This window comes from Peromyscus maniculatus, chromosome X (assembly GCF_049852395.1).
Source record: "Peromyscus maniculatus bairdii isolate BWxNUB_F1_BW_parent chromosome X, HU_Pman_BW_mat_3.1, whole genome shotgun sequence".
In the NCBI taxonomy this organism is placed as follows: Eukaryota; Metazoa; Chordata; class Mammalia; order Rodentia; family Cricetidae; genus Peromyscus; species Peromyscus maniculatus.
The window spans coordinates 74,422,691-74,444,139 of NC_134875.1; the positions used below are offsets into that span (position 1 = coordinate 74,422,691).

Below are 21,449 nucleotides of genomic sequence, written 5' to 3' on the forward strand. Positions count from 1 at the left end.
AGATATAAAGAAAGTAAAACACTTTGTAAGTATTGTAATATATGGACACTTTTCTACATACTATTCTTAGTGTAGTTACATTAATTCATGCAATGCAGTAATATTATCTAGACTTTAAAATAAATTCACATGAATTGGTTGATAATTATAATCTAAAACAAAAACAGATTAGCATGCTTCATCCTTGTTAAGTACAAGTTAAAACAGTGAAATGGAGTGGCTGATGGCATAGCACACTGAAACACTAGAACAAGGCTTGGCAAACTACAATGCTGGCCCAATTCTGGACTGAGCTTTGAGCTAAACAAAATGACTGTAAAGCATACTTTAAGGCTTGTAAAAGGAAGAGCAAAGAAGTATATGTGACTAGAGACCTTACATATTCCACAGAGCCAAAAGTATTATCTGACCCTTAACAGAAACACTACAAACAACTGTCAATTCCTGATTTAAAAACAAATAAAAGCAAATAAACAAAAGTATTTTTAAGTATCAGAAGAATTTAAGAATACTATAAAATTATAAGATAAGGCTGTCAATTAATCAAATAGCATTAAAATTAAGAGGAGGTCTAGCTTTAACAAGAATGAAAGAACTTGGAGTTAAAACTATCTGTAACTGCAAAAATAATGATTTGTCAAGGGCAAATTATAAAGGATTTTTTAAAAGCCAATGAGTATTAAAACCAGTTCCTCCCAAAAGACAGCAAGCCTTAGGAAGAGCATTCTGTAACATAAAGATTATAAACAGCAAAGATAAACAGCACATAACTCTCTCATTCCGGTACAACTCATCCCTTACCAGCATTTTTATAATGAAAACAATTGATTCTTGTTATTTGTGATTGCTCTGTTCTATAAAGTAGCTGAGAACTACTGCTCCTGGGGAAAATCCAGGGTTAGCTTCCCATGATTCACTGGTTTTATTTTCATCAATATATAACCTTGTTTCACATTCATTTCTAATTCAGGACATTTTATTTAATATATTTTATTGATTCATTAACACTGACCTCATGGCCAGGAGCACAGTTACATCCAAGCATGTAACTCATGCTTGGATAAAGCTAATCAACATACAAGGAGGAGGAAGAGGTAGGAGAAAAACGAGGAAGGATAACGAGGAAGGATAAGGAAGAGGCACACATTATCACATAGACACTAATGAAATTGTACTGGGGTTGCAAGCTCTGATCCGCATTCTCAGAGTCTCAGTCTAATAGGAGAGACAATATATAATGCAACAGCTTATGTCAATGAGTGTTAATAATATAGGTATACACAAATGACTATAGGAACCACCAACCTAGCCCAAGCCCTTCTCATCTATTTGGTAAAGTAGTACAAACAGGGCAGATTTCAGAGTCAAATTTGAATGTAAATTATGGCTCTACTCTTTATTCATGATGTGGCTCTGAGAAAGTGAATTCATGTGTCAATGTCCATATGTCTAATGTCACCTATCACAAAGGAACTAACACAGAGGAAAGGTTTCAGTATATATTAGCTGTTACCATCATCATCATCATTGCTGTCATCCTTAGTCTCTCCTAGCCCATGGCCACGACTCTATAGTCTCATCTAACTCCAGCCAAGTGTAATTGCCTCTGTCAAGTCAAGATAATTTTATTGTCAATCAGATCACCATCCTGCTTCAAGAAAATAAATTGGCTTCCTCTTTCCTCACACACTGCTTAAAACCATTTTTTACCTTTCATGTTCTCTGTAATCTATCTCCAGTCTATACAGGTAGTCTTCTTTCTCCATAACTCTTATCCTGAGCTTTTTATTTCATGTGTCACTGGCATGACCATTTGCTCCTCAAGTAGACTATTAACTCCTTAGGGACAAAGGTAGAATACAGACTTTTTTTTTTTTTTGGCAGCGATGACAGCTATAGCTAGATTGATATGGAGATTCAAGGAGAAAAGATGTGGGCCCAGGAAATCTGTGAGTTAATTGTTTATCATTTACTTTTGATCGCTTCTTCACCTTTTGGCTAAAATCAAGTGTATCTTTCATTTCTAAAGAATTTTGCTCAGGAAATCCACCATGACATTTTAAAATGTCAGATCTAATAGCAGCAGCAAATGCTGTGGGCAGGTTAGAATAGTTTCACTGTTGGAGAAAACTGAAGCTGGCCTACATTATAATCTGTCCTCACAGAATTACAACCACAAGATTTAGCCTTTTGATCAATACAATTCAGAAAAGTGATTGTGCTTTCTCCTTGCTCAAAGAAAGAGAAATCCTATTTTAGACACCTGTGGTAACATGCCTCAGTAGCTGCTGGCACACTAGAATATAGCTATGCAACAAGTGCCTCATACAAACAGCCAGCTGGTCCTTCAAATTGAGATTTGTAAAATTCAATTGTGCTTGCAATATTGCAAGTATAAAACGCTTTTAAATATTTGGCTCAGGAACTTAGTGAGTCTATTTCTAGTACCTAATGAGCTGTGACAAGTTGAGATTAGTCATCAAAATATAGGACAGCCATTAGCAGCTTAATAGAATTTCGTACTTTCCAGTGCCCCGAGGCCAGTTCGCTTGTGAAGGTCTAAAAGGCAAAGGTAAAAATGCTATCACTGAAGGAACACAAGGCTGTGAAATAGAAAAATTGGGTTCTAGCCGACCTTTTGTATATACTATGCCTCAAATTCCCCACTTTTCAAAGGAGGTTGCACTACAAAGCACCCAGAGTTTCTTCTAATTATGACAATGTATGATGGTAAATGACTGATAATTTTCAAGTATATAATTTTGTAGCAAATAAGCTATTGTCACCCTTTTCCTCCAAAAGGGAAAGTCACCAGAAGTCACTGAATATTTTATATTTAGTGATGTTGCACTGATTATAACATATGTTTACTCACATCAAACATCGTGAATATGGAAACTACAAGGGAATTTTAATATTTTAGAAAATTTCTAACAATTTAGAAGTTAATGAGGTACCCTGGAAGCAGGAAGCGTGGGAAGCAGAAAGACTCAGAGAGGGGCGAATATAAGGTAGCAGCAGGGAAGGGAAGGGGAATGGAGAAGCAAGGGAGGAGAGCATCGAGTTTAACACACTATTTAAAAAGACATTATGCTTTCTAATACTGTGTGTGCTAATTTAAAAATGAAGTTAGGGGCTTGAGAAATGGCACAGTGGTCAAGAACACTGGCTGCTCTTCGAGAGAGGACCAGGGTTCAATTCCCAGCATAGACATGGTAGCTCACAACCATCTGTGACTCCAGTTCCATGTTCTCTTCTGGCCTCTGTGGGCACCAGACACACAAGTGGTGTACATACACACACAGAAGCAAAATACCCATACACACAAAATAATGAGTGCTAATACTAAATTCAATACAATTAAGAACTATTCCCTCGCCGGGCGTTGGTGGCGCACGCCTTTAATCCCAGCACTTGGGAGGCAGAGTCAGGCGGATCTCTGTGAGTTCGAGGCCAGCCTGGGCTACCAAGTGAGCTCCAGGAAAGGCGCAAAGCTACACAGAGAAACCCTGTCTCGAAAAACCAAAAAAAAAAAAAAAAAAAAAGAACTATTCCCTCAAGTTTATTTGAAAACTTCATTCTGAAGTCCTACTTGCTTCTTTCTTTTTAAACAAGTATTTATTTTGTGTGTGTTCTGGGGATGGACATGCCATGCACATATGTGAAGGTCAGAGTATAATTTATGGAAGTTGGTTCTCTCTTTCTACCATGTAAGCCCTGGGATTCAAACTCAGATCTTCAGGTATGGGGGCAAGTGCCTTAAGCCACAAAGCCATCTTGCTAGACCTTCTGTTTTCTGTTTTGCTAAGGATAGTAGAATTTGTATGGTAAGAAAAGAAGCAATACAAAGTATTACTAAACACGATAGATGGAGTAGAAATATTCATCATGATTTGATCAGCAACTTGAAAGCGTTGAAGCATTCAGATGTAGAAATAGCACTAGCTACTACTCATAGCATGACTGTGTTTAGTCACAGATCTGTGCTTAAGGAAATATGACAAAAACTAGTTAGTCATGCCTTATTTGTAAAAAAAAAAAAAAAAAAAAAAAAAAAAAAAAGAAGTGTTTAGGGCAGATACTTAGGGCCCTCATCACAGGTGCTACTTATACTACGAACAATTAGAATTAAAATTAATTGAAAAGGCAGCTCCTCTATCCCACCAAGCCACATTTTAAGGCCTCCATAGATCAATGTGTCTCTGGTGCTATTGTACTGGACAGCACAGACTAAGATAGTTTCTGTTACTGAAGGTAGTTTTATTAAACGGTGCTGCTTTGGAGCTGCAACATTTAATAACTTGTAATTCTTTCAAAAAGGAGAGATGAAACTATTCTCATATCAATTTTTAACTCTATATCTATCCATTCAGAGCATATATATGCTGCCTTGAAACTGGGAGCAAAGCTAGTCATGGTCACTGTGAAGAAATACAATGGTGTTAATTCTTCCAAGAAGGAAGAATGGAAATACTAAAAATGAGAAAGTTTATCCTCATATGGGATGGGTTTTCCTGAAAGATGCCTAACTCTATAATTTAGAGAATGGTGATCATAAGAAAACAAACATACATTTTATTTACATTTTTCTCAGTCTTAAACAAAACACAGAAGCTGTTCTGGGAATACAAACATAAAAAACAAATTGCCCCATCCCCTCTCCGTGCCATCTCTGAAGAAACATGTCATCCATTATTTTCCTAGCTTCTTCAGACCAAACTCTGCATCACTGCTCCACAAAACATCCCTTTCCAGAACAGATGACTCTGGGTTTCTGTTCACGTGGGGTGGGGGAGGGCGTAGTGCAGGTGCCACAGTGCATGCACACATTGTGGTCAGGGACAAGTGTGCAGCCTGTTCTCTCCTCCTACCTACGTGGGTTCTGGCACAGAACTCAGCTCAGCAGACTTGCTCTACAAGTTCTTTTACCAGATTAATTAATTCCCAGACCCCAAAACTGCTAGATAAGGGCTCACAATGAAGCTTCCCATAACCCTTTAATTAGATTTGGCTTCTCATGCTACTTTGAACCTCACCATTTCCATCTTACAATGAAGCAAATAAATCTAAGAGGCCTTATAGCCAATTTATTTCTGGGTTTGTATCAGATACATGTTTTAGTACAAATTAGTGATAGCAAATCATTAAGTTATTCTTATACAAATGTCAGAGCCAAGATCTAAAATATAGAGTAGTTATATCATCTTTATCCAGTCTTTTGACTTTTTACAATAAACAGTTTTCAATGGTGATTATTTGCTATTACCTTGAGTTTTCTAAAATGTATTTTATAAAACATGTGAATACCAATTTTGTTTTTCCAGCCTAAGAATGTCATAGGGACACATAATTCATTACAACCCCAATCATCTAAAATAAGGAAGGAGAAAATCATATTCTTAAGGAAAATTTTTCTTTTATTCATCTACAACTTTACTAATAATTTAATTTTTAAAAATCAAATAGTGTGATTACAAATGAGATTCATTTCCTTGTTCAGACACTAGAAAATGTCTTCTTCACAAAAAACCATTTAACCTAAGCATTAAAGAGCAATAACAGCTGAGCAAGATATCCCACCCTAGGGAATGTGTTCCAAGAAGCCAGTTCATGCACCTGGGATGAGTCCTGGTCTCACTGCCAGGGGCTCCCCAAACACATCTAGCCATGTAACTGTCACCCACTGTTCAGAGGGCCTAGTTTGGTCCCATGTAGTTTCCCCAGCTGACAGGCCAGAATCTGTGAGCTCCCACTAGCTTGGGTCAGCTGTCCTTGCAGTTTTTCCCATCTTGATCTTGACCTCACTTGCTCCTGTGATCCCTCCTCCCTCTCTTCGACTGAAGTCTAGGAGCTCCGCCCAGTGCTTGGAGTGGGGAGGGGCTTGGTCCAGCCTCAATTTAGTATGCCAGGCTTTGTTGACTCCCCAAAGGAGGCCTTACTCACTCTGAGGAGTGGATTAGGGTGGGGGATGGGAGGTGAGAGGGGGGACAGGAGAAAGAGAGGGAGGAGGAACTTGGGTTGATATGTAAAATTAAAAAAAAAACATTTTTAAATTAAAAAAAGACAAAAAACTCAAACCTGTGGGACACACCATAATATTAGTTTCACCAACAGACATGGTCGTGTGTACACAAAGAATAAAATCCAAATAAAAAACTTAACTTTAAAAAAAATAAGAACAATAACAGCAAATAGAGACACAGGATACATGTGAAAGTAAAATATTCTGAAGATTTCAGCTGTCTAGAACTTTTAGTGAAGTCCTAAAATCATAAGAAGGAGAAAGGAAACAGGACAACATAACTTAAAATATCCTGTCCAAAAAGCTTTCCTGAAACATCAATAACTAACTGAAAGAAAGAGGTAAGAACTGAGACAAGGGCATTCCAGTGGCTGTCTTTATAAAAAGCTCCATTAATGAATATACCAGTCAAGAAGTAAAAGAAATGACAGGAAATAAAAGAAAGAACAGATGCAGAGCAAATGATGGTAGTGAAAAGGAAGAAAAAATGTAGAGAGTTAAAATGAGATGAGGAATGGCTCTGCTCTCTGGTAGAAGTACTGCAGTATTGTGCCATACCTTACTACAATGCCTCCAGTCACATAAAGGTTCTCTGAAGACACCGAGTTCTGTGTCTGTGGAGCACTTAGCATGTTCCCAGGAACTTGGCATACATTGAGTTTGTAAATCTTCATTATAATTCAATAGCCAGTATCAGATGCTGGGAAATAGACTTGGGTGAGGTCACTGGGTTCTTTTATCCACGAATTTCCGTTTTCTGCTCTCCACTCTTAATTTGACTCTTCTAATTACCTTGGTGAGGACAGGTGTCTGTACCTGGCTTGGGGGACAGGCTGTGACTCCCCAAGTTCAATAACAAAATGGCAACTCAGATGGACTTAAGACACATTTTGGGGGTGTCTGCCACTAGCACTGAGCTGACCCTAAGTGGACAGGAAAGATGGAATTTTCCAGCAGGAACATTTTCTCCAGGGACATTTTCCCATCTTTACAGTTCAGTCAGAATTAGCTGCTTTTTACCTCTATTTCGTGAAGCAAAAAAAAAATATGTTTGGGCTGGAGACATGGCTCATCGCTTCTCGGCCTTTTGGCTAAGATCAAGTGTGGAGACATGGCTCAGTAGTTTAGAGTTAAGTCCTGCTCTTCCAGGGACCAGAGTTCAGTTCCTAGCACCCACTATCAGGCCGCTCAAAATGGCCTATACTTTCAGCTCCAAGGAATCTGATACCTTCTTCTAATTTCCATGAACATCCCCACCACACTTTTTTTTTAATTTCTGACAATTTAAAACTTGATAGTTTTGGATATTTCTGTATTTACTTTTAAAATCTAGTCTGTCTTTAACACAGATTTATACCAAGGCTAAAAAAAATACAAAATAAAAAATTGGTATCTCACCCCAATTATAAAACTCCAGTTTGAGAACTAATAAGATTCATCTACTTCAAAATTGTTAATGCTCTAATGTAAAGGTACCAATGTAAAACGAGAACTTAATTCTTAAATCTAAAACAACCAAAAGTTGTTAACCAGATTGTCTTACTCTTTGTGATAAACTTAAAGCAAGATTTTATGTTTTGCTTAAAAATTGACTTATATTTTTTGCTGTTTGAATTTCGGACTTGTGGCTACTTAGAAAAGTGTCTTCACAAAGTCAAAACTCATTTCAGGATCGGTTTTACATTGAAGTCTTTTAAATAACTACTTTGTAAGTAACTAATTTAAATTGACTCTACTACAATTGATGCCTCATGTATCTGTGACTAGAAACATATATAGCTGTGCATCTAAGCCTTATTGCACACCATTTACAAACTTAAAAGCATGTAAGGTTCATACATGTAAAATAACCTACAAGTGTGATTGCTCAGCACAGTGACTTCTAAACAACCAAGTGTGGAAGGGGAGACAGTTAACAGATTGTAGCCAGCCAGAGCCAGTCTAAGCAATGGGCACAGCATGCCAGAATATGCACAGCTTGTCCTGGACCATGGGCCCGACATTATCCTGGATATGAATGAGAAACAACTCAAAGATTAGGGATTATGGAGAACTAACAAAAAAATTCTTCCCAACCCTTTCTTTCATCCTGAAAGACTCCTCTGAGTCCTACACTGGACAACATAACCCTAAAATGTGTCCTCTACAAACCCTGCATTTCTCAACTTAGGAAAACATCTTTTCTCTCTCTCCAATAACTAATAAAGCTTATGATATTTGTCTCGGCCACTGGCATATGCAGCAATAAGCATGATGTATATATTTAATAAACATGAATAAATAATTTGATAGTTAGGTAAATGGGCTGTTTCAAATGCCAAAAAAATATATTCTTCCCACCCTCATAGCTTCACCTAACTGTGTTCTTTAAAGAAATAACCAATACAAATGATGGAATATTTTCATGTTATATTGGACCTTGATGTAAATGTAACCGTCTTGTTAAATAAGAAACACAGAGCCAATGCAGAGATGAAAGCCCAAGAGGTCAGAGCTAAGAGCTAAAAACCTTACGCATCACTGCTGCTGCTGTCCTCTTCAGCCAAGAGACCTAATTCTTGTGTTTGTCTTTTTTATAGACTTTCTGTTCTGCCTTCTCATTGGTTGTAAACCCAACCACATTGCTGTGGATATTGATTTATATAAATAAAACACTGATTGGCCAATAGCCAGACAGGAAGTATAGGTAGGACTAACAGAGAGGAGAACTGAGGGAACAGGAAGGCAAAGGGAGACATTGCCAGCCGCCACCATGACAAGCAGAATGTGAAGATGCCAGTAAGCCACAAACCATGTGGCAAGATATAGATTTATAGAAATGGGTTAATTTAAAACATGAGAACAGTTAGCAAGAAGCCTGCCATGGCCATACAGTTTGTAAATAATAAAAGTGTCTATGTGTTTATTTTATAAGTAGGCTAAGGGACTGCCGGGGCTTGGCGGGACCTGGAGAGAAAAATCCAGCTACAAATAGCACCCAACAGCTCAAGTTTCCACCTTAAACCTGAGAATATTTAATAACCAATTCTAAACAGAGCCCAAACCAGGTTCCTGCTTCATGTCTTAAAAAATACAGATAATTAGTCTTCTATGATAGTCAAACTTGTAACATGTTAGTTAAGTTAGGTATACATAGATATATTTCAGATAGACAGGTAATCTTCAAACACTTCAAAGACCTACAAAATATGGCATTTAAAATATTTTTAAAAATTTAGACTTTCTGGACAGTGAGACATATCTGCTCCTGGCAGCACTGATTTACTTCAGACAGGAGGATGGACATCAAAGACACTCCATTTAAAATTTATCTTCACCTTGACAAAAATAGCCATTTTGACAAGAAACTGTTCTTGCCTGGACTGCTTAAAAAATGTATCGACTGGACATAAAGGACCCATAGAAAGGTGACCACTAACTTTGCTTGAAAAAATGGTCCTTCAGGTTCCTGCTTTGCAGAGGAAACTGCCAGACATTCTACAGGACACGGAGACTCTGGCCCTGTGGGCTAAAGACAGATGCCCCAACTTTACAAGAGAACTTTGGATGACTTTTCAGGCTGCCAGCTGTCTCTGTCTACCCTGCAAGACTCCTGAAAGTTGCTTACATCATTCTCCCATTTCTCAGGTAATATTATATCCTTGTGAGGTCTTTGATGTAGTTAGAGCTAGATAGTTATAATTTTCCTTAGTTATGATAAAAGATAAGTTAAATATAAAACCTTAAACTCACAAATATAAGATAAATAGGATATCTTCTTTAATATTGTAACTGTAATTCTTGCTCGATAATTGTTTTGTTATATGTAATTTACTATGTTAAAGTTAAAACCTTCCTTTTTGAAAAAGAAGAAAAGGGGAAGTGCTGTGGATATTGTTCTATATAAATAAAACACTGATTGGCCAGTAGCCAGACAGGAAGTATAGGCAGGACTAACAGAGAGGAGAATTGAGGGAACAGGAAGGTCGGAGGGACACTGCCAGCTGCCACCATGACAAGCAGCATGTGAAGATGCTGGTAAGCCACAAGCCATGTGGCAAGATATAAATTTATAGAAATGGGTTAATTTAAGATATAAGAACAGTTGGCAAGAAGCCTGCCACGGCCATACAGTTTGCAAATAATATAAGTATCTGTGTGTTTATTTTATAAGTGGGCTAAGGGACTGCCAGGGCTTGGCGGGAGCCGGAGAGAAAAATCTAGCTACACCACATGACTTCCTCATCACTGCCTGTCTGTACAGACCTCCAGGTCTTCTATGGTTGGTATTGAGATTAAAGACGTGTGTCTCCATGCTGGCTGTATCCTTGAACACACAGAGATCCGCCTAGCTCTGCCTCCCAAGAGCTGAGATTAAAGGTGTCACCACTACCGCCCAGCTTCTGCTATGGCTTCTATTAGCTCTGACCCCCAGGCAACTTTATTTATTAATATACGAATAAAATCACATTTCAGCACAAAGAAAATATCACCATATTTTCTTTAGTCTCTTTAGTTGCTGATTCCTAAAACCAACTGGCATTTATAATGATGGGACTTCAGAGACCCTCCCACTCTCTGGATACAATGGTTTAATTATATGTATGGTATAATGCTGACCTCTTACTCTCTTACATACTTAAAAGGGCATTAAAAATAGCCATTCTGGACAATCATGCTAATTAAAACCTGGAGCTATTATATATAATATTCTTATAATGTTTATTAAATTTTTATATATTTAACACATACATATATCTCTATATATAATATATACTCTTATAATAAGTATTTTGCTATTGTAGTTAGATATACTTGTATATAATCTATTTGTAATAACTATCACTATTCCCCAAATTTTTAAGAGATTTTGTCAGTGCTATAGACTTATTCTACTAAACCAAAGATTCTACATTTTGCTTTAGAAATAGCTTCCATATAGTACTTCTGTATAATTATGCTAATTGTTACTTGATGTTTTACATGTATAGATGCCTCAAACTATGTAAACATTGTAAAGATTAACAGTTATTAGATATTTATAAATATTTACAATTAATTTTCAAAATAGTTTTCCTCTTGATGGTTATGTTTCTTTAAGCCTTGTCACTAAACTGTCAACATTCTACAGAAGTACAGCTTCTGACAAAAGACCCCAATCATTTTTGAAATGCTAGGACATTACCCACAGGACAAGCAGAAAGAACTTCAGGCATGCCAGTGATCAAAGCTGCTTCTTCTATACTGCAGCTACCTAAAATTGAGCCTAAAGGGATTATTGGCACTAATTCATTGACATCTGTCACTTACCAGCCCTGTTCAATGTGGATCAATTTAGACAAACCAAGACAAATCTTCTCTGACCTCAGAGAATAAATGGAGAACAAACTACCAGATGATTAATTAGTAATGCCTTCAGAGAATATCATTTGGAAACAAACAGGAAGTAGTCAAAACTGAAATAATGTCACACTGGTCCTGGTAGCGCTTTCCCATAATCCCAGCATTTTGGAAACTGAAACAGGAGGACCTTAAGTTTGAGGTCAATCTAGGCTTCATGATGACACCCTATCCTTAATGAACAAAATGAAGTTGCTTTGTCAGCTCTTCCAAAAGTAACTGAAAGCCAAAAGGTTATTAAAAAATGTTTCTTAGGCATTGCTACCTGGCACTAACTAAATGTGTTTTGATGTTGGTCCCTACTTGAATTCTGCTTATTATATTTTTTCAAAGAGACATATTCTACCTCAAGACTGAGGTATTAGACAGAAAGTGGGGAATTATAACTGGCATGACAGAAAATGAAGCTATTATTCTAAAGAGACTTGTGTTTCTCAATCTGACTCTCCCACAACTGAAGCAATGAACTCCAAAGAAATGGGAATTTCCCCAGGAATCTCATGCTGGAACAAGGAACAAGCCCAATCAGAGGGAGAACTTGTGTTTTGGAAAGGAATTTCATATAGTTCTAACAACAACTTGTTGGACTCTCTTAAAGAATGAGACTAATCCCAGACAAGGATGAACCAATGGTGGGCAGGACCACACCTTGTCTGGAATTGCTTAGCTGTGCAAATCCTAGGCCTTCTATTTTAAATTTAATCTCACTTCAGGCCTCCAAGACAGACTTGCAGGTTTCTAAAGATGGACTTGTAGGTTTTCCCTAGATTTCTTTGTCCTTCTTCCCAATGTGACCACATTGAATATCATTTTTCTGCCTCCCACTTTTAAAAAAAGTTTAGATTCTTCCATCTCTGTGCTCTGTTGCCCACATTCAAATGCCATTTAAAATGAGCACAGGAGCTAGTATGTTATTGAAATCTAAATATTGTGAAACACTAACAGCAAGTAGTGATGTGTGACACACCTTAGGACGAATGTGCTCACAAAAAATGTGGTCTAATAATACACTGTGATGTAAAAGTGGTAGATAATTAACATTTTCTGAATGCTTCCTCTGCATGGGAAAGTATGCTAATAGTGCAGAAAGTATACATAATATTTTGAAAGGGTCAGGTAAGTAAATAGATACAAGTACTCTGTAAGGTCCTTGAAGGACTGAAAAAACACTGAGGGAAAAGGCTGTCTCTATTCACTGAGCAAATCACCAAGCCTGCCCATAAAGTCAACAAGTTGTATACATTCTGTTCACACTTATGAAGACAAAAAGCAAACAACACCAATACACTTTTCCAGATAGCAATTTCTAAGATTCTTTCTGAGCTCAATTATCCATTCAAGTCTACTTCATTTAAATATTATAACAGCCACAACATAGTTCAATTAGCAAAACTGGGAAACAGAAGAGAAGGAGTGAAGAAGAATGGGTTTAACTCCCTAGTCTAAGATGGATGGGAATTACATGGTACTTGTGAGATTTGCATAAATATTAAAGCTCTAGCACTTAAAAGGCCAATCATAAGATAACCAGAACAAACAGCTCAGCTTAATGTGGCTGCATAATTCAGTAATAGAACTAGAATGATAACATATTTTAAACACTGAATATTTTAATTAAAATGTTATGTGAAAAAACTAAATTATTTTGGAATTTCTAAACATGTTATGACTCTAGATGGTGTTGCAGTTATTACTGAATGGTACTTGAAAATTTATCTTAGGTAAATAAAAATCCAAGAAGTACAAAAATAAAAATAAAAATATATATAACCAATATAATTAGAATCTTTCAGAAACAGCAAAAGATTGGCATAGTCAACTTGATTCAGTTTATGGATATCAAGGTCAGACAAATACTATACACTGTCAAAAATAGCAATTTTATTTTAAAAACTACCTGAAGGCCATGTTTCATACACATGTAAACACATGTGCATTATATGCAGGGAAAAATGAGGCTCTGCACAGCTCATAAAGATATAGGTAAGGAACACTGAACAGAAACACTCAAGAAGATACCTTTCAAGTTGCTTTCAGTTTAGGGTTCATATGTTACAAAATTTCAAAACAATTAAATAAGCTGTATGGAGTTGCTAAATTAATCTTTCTAAATTACTGCTTCATTCTCCCACCTCAACAAGCATCTTTATTCACCTCTGCCCATACACCCTTTGACTCTAGCTAAATGAATCTTTCCAGGCCTCAAACATGTAAAGCACACTCGTTTCTCTCAGTACATAGACTCCCTTCATCTTCCCTACTAGAACGACTTCCCAAATCCTGGAACTAACATACCTGGCAAATAGCAGGTACTCAAAAGGAGACATCATTAATATGCTTACTTAGTTCTACCCTGCTCTGAAAGACTAGCTCATGTTCCACTGGCTCACTCAAATCCATCTCTCCAAATTCATATAACTCTTTGTATAAAGCAATAATCTGGAACTTACAAATATAATGTTATATTATTATTTTTGAATGCATGCAACCCATTTTCTCTCCTAAAATAGAGTTCTGTTGGGTAGCAGTATGTTTCTCTGAGCCCAATGGACTTTGGATTACCAATGACTTCATATTCAAATAATGAAGGATCCATAACTGTAAACAAGGTAGTAAAAATACAGAATCTAGTAAGCTCTTTTATGTAACAGCTATTGAAAGTCTATTTGTAGTAGCAATTAAAATCAACTACAAAACAACTGAAAATCTTAAGGTTAATCAATGCTATTAATTTTTAACTTTCTGAAAAACAGGAGGGCTATTGTAAAACATCTTCTCCCAAAATGTATTTACTTTGAAAATTTTGCACATGCTCATAGGTTCCAAGACTAAAATAATATTTTATCTTGATAAATACAAAAATTCTCACACTCTAAGAAGGAAACATTAAAATAGATAAAATGTTTGAAATACTGAAAAAGGAGGATATTAATTTATAACATATTTCTAGCCCAAATTTCAAATTTTTGAAGATCACTTCTTAGTGCCAACAGAGCATAACTGTTTTTTTCACTAAAGAAAGAACTCAACTTCACATATAACATGGAAAAGACTTGGTAAAAGTAATCATACTGTATCAAATACATAAATAGTATTTTCTATTCAGATCAATATACTTTTAGCTAGAATAACCAATAATCTTTTCATTAGTGAGTTCCCTAGTGAAAATATACTTGTAGTATAACTGCTTAAATATTTTAAATATTGTTTAAATAGACCACTTTTTTTTTTTTTTTTGGTTTTTCGAGACAGGGTTTCTCTGTGTAGCTTTGTGCCTTTCCTGGCTCTCACTCTGTAGACCAGGCTGGCCTCGAACTCACAGAGATCCGCCTGCTTCTGCCTCCCGAGTGCTGGGATTAAAGGCGTGCGCCGCCGCCGCCGCCGCCGCCGCCACCACCACCCGGCTAATAGACTACATTTTGTGTAGGCCAAAAAAACAGTGAAAAGAGACTGTTGTAACAAGTTTAGAAGAAATGAAGATATTCTAAAGAGATTTGCCTCTCAATTTGACTATCAAACTACTAAAAAAAGATATGGTAATTTTCCCCTCGAAATTTCATCCTTGAAGAAGGAAGAGGCCTCAGTCAAATGGGAAACTTGTCTCCTGGAGAGAGATTTCACACAGTTCTAACAACTTGCCAACCACCTTACATGATGAAACTGAAGTTCAGTGATGGGTCAACAGGCAGGACCATACTTAGACTGGGACTGCTTAGGTGTGCATATCCTTGGCCTCTATTTAAACTTTACATAACTTCAGGACACCGAAGAAGGATTTGAGGGAATAATTGGGTATACTGGTCCCTCTTCTTAATGTGGCTGCAGTGAATAAATCTCCTTTATCTGCTCTCTACTTTTAATTGGCGCTTTTTTTATGTTTTCATTTATTCTTTGGGAACTATATCACCACAGAGCTACATATGTAAACTCTGGATCACTAGATTGGAGTAGAAAACAATGGAAAGTTATATTTCACCAACCTAGCTAAAGGAAAAAGCAGCCTACCTACCTCTTGTTTTTAATCATTGTTCTTCTTTGTAATCAATTCCTTCACTCACTCTTTATTTTTCCACTATCATTTGTTCCAAATTATATTTTTTTCAATTCTTTTTTTAAACCTCTATTTTCTAGTTCTTCTTTCTTTCCCAATATCTGTCTTTTCAGCAGAGAAGGGGGAAGTGTAACTAACTAACTATACCAGTAGTGTTCTTTCTGGGTGATAACCTCTTTCTAAAGAGTTAGTGTGTACACACCAGAGGAAAATAAACATAGAGGCATACATACACAACTGATGAAATAACAGGTAGGGAGCAGAACAGAAATTGACTTGAAAGATCAAGAAGTGCTCCAGAATAAACTAATGACTATTAGATACAATATAATTGGTAAGAGATTAGTTTTACAAGCAAGGGACATATAACAGACATATCACTTTTTTAATTATGGGAATTTATATCTCAAAATACAAGACCTTCACAATATAGCTTCTGGTCCAGCCTCTCCTATAATGATAAAATCCTTTCTAAAACATATTACCAAGCAACCACAAACAGTATATTTGTGACCTGCAGTAAAAGGGAATGCTGTCAATAGAGCACGCTTCTGCCAAAATCTTTTTTTTTACATCTTTGTGAGAAAGATCTTCAGTAGCCTGAGTTAATGACCATATAATTTTCACTGATCTCCATATACTCCTTTGAGTCATAAAGAAGAGGCTTACACTATCTTTCTTATCCATGAAAACACAACTTACTAAAGTCTGTGATAATAACAAATGTCACTAAACTCATTCTTTACTTTAACAGATATACTACTATTTTTGGTAGCTGAAACTGAAAAGAAAAAAAAAAAGGTAGTAATGCTTCACCGTGGAGCTACAGACCAGGAGCTATTTCTTGGCAGCAACATAAAAGTCTTAGACAAGAGTGCCCTGTTTTAGAGTAATCACCAGTGTGTCACTAACAGAGGACCTGTATATATCAGGGTGCTTATTTTCTTCTGCAAATAGTGGGTAAGTGAATCATCTCTAAAAAAATAAAGTATCATTAAATCTACTAAGAACAAAAAGTCCTTCAGCCACAGTGTTATTTATTATATTAGAAAACAAAGAGCAAATACTTTACTGAAAAAGGAAATTCACACACACACACACACACACACACACACACACACACACACACACACTGTATTTTCTTGCAAAACTCTTGGGGAAAATGTGGTAACTGAACAACAATACAAACAACCCAAGTACAATAATAACAAAAAATGTACTTGTACAATTTGGTCCTTGCTCATCAGCATTTCAAAAAGTCAACTTCAAAAGGTTGAAATTAAAAATAAAAGCTTGTGAGAAACTATGAGAATATGCTTTGAGATGTGGGGACATACTGTGTTGGTTTTCATACTGCATGTGTTTTCCTGACAAGACCTGGGCATCTGGAGTTAGTGTGTTTGTTGTGATTTTTGCTATGTGTATTCAACCAAGCCAATCAATGTACATGTGAGCTATAGGCTGGATCACTTCTGGGAGACTGGAGGGTACAAACAAACAATCCAATTTAAGATAACTTCAGTCAAAATGCCCAGCATCCAGGAATGACAGTAAATGCTGGTGAGGCTGTGCGGGGAAAGGACCCTTGTATATTGCTGGTGTGAGTATAAACTACTTCAGCCTCTTTGAAAATCAATTTGTATAGTTCTAAAAAACTACAACTAGATCCACCACAGGAGATAAGCAAACATCTAAGGAGTGCTCAGCCCGAAATCGGCTATCTCCATCACACTCGTTGTCCCCTAAGACTCACCACCACCAAAAACTGGAAGGTAAGAAAACCACTGGGAAACATCTTCTGGATGCATGCTGGAGTTAACCATGAATTCAAAAACTCTGTTCGCCTACCCTACCTCAAGCCAGTCAAAGTTCCAACAAGGATTGGAAAGGGTCTCCTCTGCCCTAACAAGGTGCCATGGACAGTTTATAACCACAGGAGAAGGGAGAGTCAGTTTTCCTCAGTGGTCTAACCCCAAGTATGGAGACCATTCTCCAATGGAGGATTCCACACCCTATACCCTGCTTAATTCATTAGGTTATTAAAAAGAAAAGGGAGGGGGAGAGAAGGAAGAGGAGGAGATGAAGGTGGAGACTCCATTTTCTAACACATGGCAGGGATGGGGGAGTTGGAAGGATAGCTTTTTTTTTTCTTTATATAGAGGAACTTGCTCTATACACCAGGCTGACCTCAAATTCAGAGATCCATCGCCCTCTGCCTCCCGAGTTGGAATTAAAGATGTGCACTACCCCACATGGCTAGGACAGCTTTTGTTAATCCATGATAACTATTTTATACTTGGCAAGGAATTCTCTGCTGAAACATCTGCATTCAGATTTCTAGCTTGCTATTTGAAGGACAATGTAAGAGAGAGGATGACTGACAACTATAAAGCTGACAAGGGCTTTCCTCAGAGGGACTTTCTCCTAGCCAAAGGAAAAAGAGCAAAAGATTCATGTCTAGCCAAATGTCACTGCTACAGAAGCCTTCTATTATTCCTTTACTGCGCAGTAGCAGGATAACACCATTTGCTTCACACCATTAACTGCTGCATAATACAGGCTACCAGAGCAGGTTTATCACAGATGAGCACAGATTACCACCGAAGCTGCGGGGGGTAACCACAGAAGTCAGACCTCTTCTGGCTAGTGCAGCCCACAGTGACTCTAGACCTCCAGTGACTTATTCATTGGACCCTAGTTGGTGCTGACCCCCACTGTGGCTGTTTTACCTGATTGCTGCTGCTCCTGGTGTGCACAACCAATAGTTTGCAGTAGCCACGGCAGAGGCAATTCATAACCTGGATTTGGCACCCAAACCACAAAATATTCCATCGTACTACCATGGAGACCATGGCATACAAAAAGAAGTAGTTGAAATTAATAAGCCTTACAAAGGTCAGTCAATAAGCTGGATTGGGGGTGCTTTGAGAACCCGGGACCAAAACTGGAAGTGACACTGGGCCCACATGGGTGGCCCAGTTTTGGGAATCTGAAATACACTTTAACCCTAAGTCAATTTCCTTATGTAATTGAAACAACCATTTGGAGAAATTGCCTAGATCATCTATGACTCCCACCTTGCTAACAGCACCTGAACAGCCACATGAGACCTTTTCTTAGCTGTGAGCACTACTGGAAAAATGTGTCCACCGGCAATACAGGAGGCTGCCCCTCTCCTCGTCCCAATAATGGTATAAATAGAGATGATAGGGACTACTGCCTTGAACACTATGGCTCTAATGAGGGGAAAAGAGCCTACAACAGATAATTTATCAAATAGATAGACATCAGACACCTTCAATTACACTCCATGCCCAGATAGAGTCTTGACAAACAGTCAAGGCTTAAACTTCATTTTCATGCCCCAGGGAAGACTGTGTGATGCTAGGAAAAACTTGTTGCTTCTATGCTAACAAATCAAAAGTTATCATTAAAAAAAACTTTATAAAAAGTTTAAAATAACTTAGATCAAAAACATAAATTAAATAATTTCTGGTCCCATAAAACATCTGATTAAAACCCATGGCTCACAACTTTTCACTGCCTTAGGTGTTCCCTTACCCGTCCTTTTTATAAAACTTGCTATAGGGCCTTCTATAATAAATTGCCTTTTAAAGTTCATCAGACAAAAACTTCCCTCTGTTAGGCTAATGATCTTCAGGAACCAGTATTTACCCCTCAGCCAAGATAAAAAATTTAAAAATAATTTTTAAAAAATGGGGGAATGAAATGACTAAGGTAATGCCATCCTGTTCCTATTCCATTTTCTGTTTGCTTAGATAGTTCTCAGCCCTTTACCCCCTCCCCAAAATGGTCATGTCTGCCTTGGCAACAACACATGTGAGATTTCCATGGCCTTGACCATAGTCCAGATATATTAACTAAAATAACTGGAAAGTTATGTCTGAAATAACTACTATATTCTGCCAGAAATAACTGTTTCAAGGTTACTGTGACCCTCATCTAACCTTGATGTATCTCTGTGTGTTTTGCCTTTAAAAGCTCTGTACCCCTGAACTTGGACACCAAGAAACTTTTCAGAGTCACAAACCCACTGCTCTTGGTTTGGCCATCAAAAAAAGGACATAGAACTAATAACTTATCAGTATGGTTGTCAATAACTATCTTGTGTGGATCACTACAGTTGGTCAATGTCACTCCCTTACCAAAGGGAACAAGCATGTCCTACCTGTGGCCTACAGACCACATCCTACCCAATACAAAATTGTAAATGTATTAAAACATTATAAGTTTGGGGTATTTTTTTGTTTTTGTTTGATTTTGCTTTTTTTTTTTTTTTTTTTTTTTTTTTTTTTTTTTTTTTTTTTTTTTTTTTGTAACTTGATTGTGATTCTCCAGAATAAACTTAGTAGATGACAGGTCGGTTGCATTATCAAAAGGTTGGTTGGACATGCCTGGTAGAAAGTAAATGAGAATGGGCAAGGGCATTTTAGGAATTGCAGAAAGAGCAGGTAAAAAGGGGCATGGAGAGATAAAGTAAGAAGTACAAAGGGGGGATTCCTGGGTAACAGGAAAGAAAGCTGGAAAGCAGAGGCTAGGTGAAGTGTTGTTATCTAGAAGTGTAACCTGACCCCTGAGAGCTGATAATGGAGAGCCTATAAAGGCTTTAAAGCAGAGGTACGAGTCTCATCTTGGTGTAAGTATTATAGCAGCACAGGAGAAAATGGATTCCATCAGAGGAATGGAGGGAGTGGAGTCCAGTTAGGAGAGAGGTCCGTAATTCAAGGGAAAGTATGAGGTCCCAAGCCGCAGAAATGCAGTAAGAATGGGAAATAACGAACCACATTAAGCCAACTTAAAATCAACATCGGTTGATTGAATTACTGACACTCTTACCTCCTTCAAGCCTAACAGGGTCATTATACACTTAAAACATACAGTGCATAAGTATTTGTAAACTAATGTTGAAACTCAAGAGTCAGCTGGCTCGCTTCCTCCACCCCATTCCTACATAAAAGCACCTTTTCTCATAAAACTCCAAAGAAACTTGTTATTCAACTGGGAGTAACAACACTGAGTATAAATCCACGTCCAATACAGATTCTAGGAAGTCTCGTCTCTGTCTGTTTTGCCCCCAAATAATTTTTGAAGGAAGTCCTACGTTCGGGTCATGGAGCCCCACCCTGAGCACTAAAACAAATGCCAAGGATTATTTTTCTCTCGGTCGGAGCAGCCAGGTGCCCCGGCCTTTTCATCACCCAGCGGGTTACCGTGCTTAAGTCCGCCTTGGAACAAGCACTTAACTGCAGGGGATTAAGGAGACTGCAAATCTTAAAGATTCCGATTCTCACAGTCGTACCTCCAGGCCTCCACTTGCTGAGTGGCTCCCTCCAGGAGTTACCTTAGACAATCCCTTGTACAACTACTGGAATGTTGTGGGCTCAAAGCGAGTGGGGAGTGGAAAACTAAGTTTCTTTTCACTTACCCTAAAAGCCGCCATACCTATGACCCTCGGCTCCTTTTCGGACGGAGAGCGCAGAGGGACAAAGCAGTTCAATTTGACTTGCGTCACCACGGCCCCTCCCCTTTACGCTGGTAGCCCGCTGGCTCCTGCCCTTTCCCCGCCCTTCTGCAACTGCTTTGTCAGCTCTGCTGCCCAAGTTAACTAGTTATCAGTTCTCCAGAGAAAGGGGCTTACCCTTGTGATTGACACTCCAGTCCTCGATAGATGCAACGTCTCAGAATATTCTCCACACTCCAATTAGAAGTTTTTTTTCTTGGGTGCATGACTTTTTTTGTTTCTTTATGTGATTTGTCTAGGTAAGAACTTGAAACTTAAGTTCAACTGCCTTAATAAATAACTATATAGTCACAAGAGCAAGTCACCTTTGACATCCTTGGGGCAATTACATTCATTCTAAAACTGTCACTGAGCACCAATTCTGCCAGGCAGTTGTTCAGAGTACACTACAAAACCTAATGGCTTATCACAATCAGGAGAAAAGGACAAATATTAGAAAGGCCTAAATGCTATTC

At 37.7% G+C, this 21,449-nt stretch overlaps 1 protein-coding gene across 1 annotated transcript in view; it reads right to left on the bottom strand.

Moving 5' to 3' along the window:
* Positions 1 to 21,017, bottom strand: part of Apool (apolipoprotein O like) — a 62,201-nt gene extending 41,184 nt beyond the window's left edge. Inside the window, exon 1 of the mRNA XM_006995648.4 lies at positions 20,899 to 21,017. Coding sequence (XP_006995710.1) covers positions 20,899 to 20,913 — 15 coding nt within the window. The 5' untranslated portion in view covers positions 20,914 to 21,017. The remainder of the gene's footprint in view (positions 1 to 20,898) is intronic.
* Between the last annotated feature and the right edge of the window lie 432 nt (positions 21,018 to 21,449).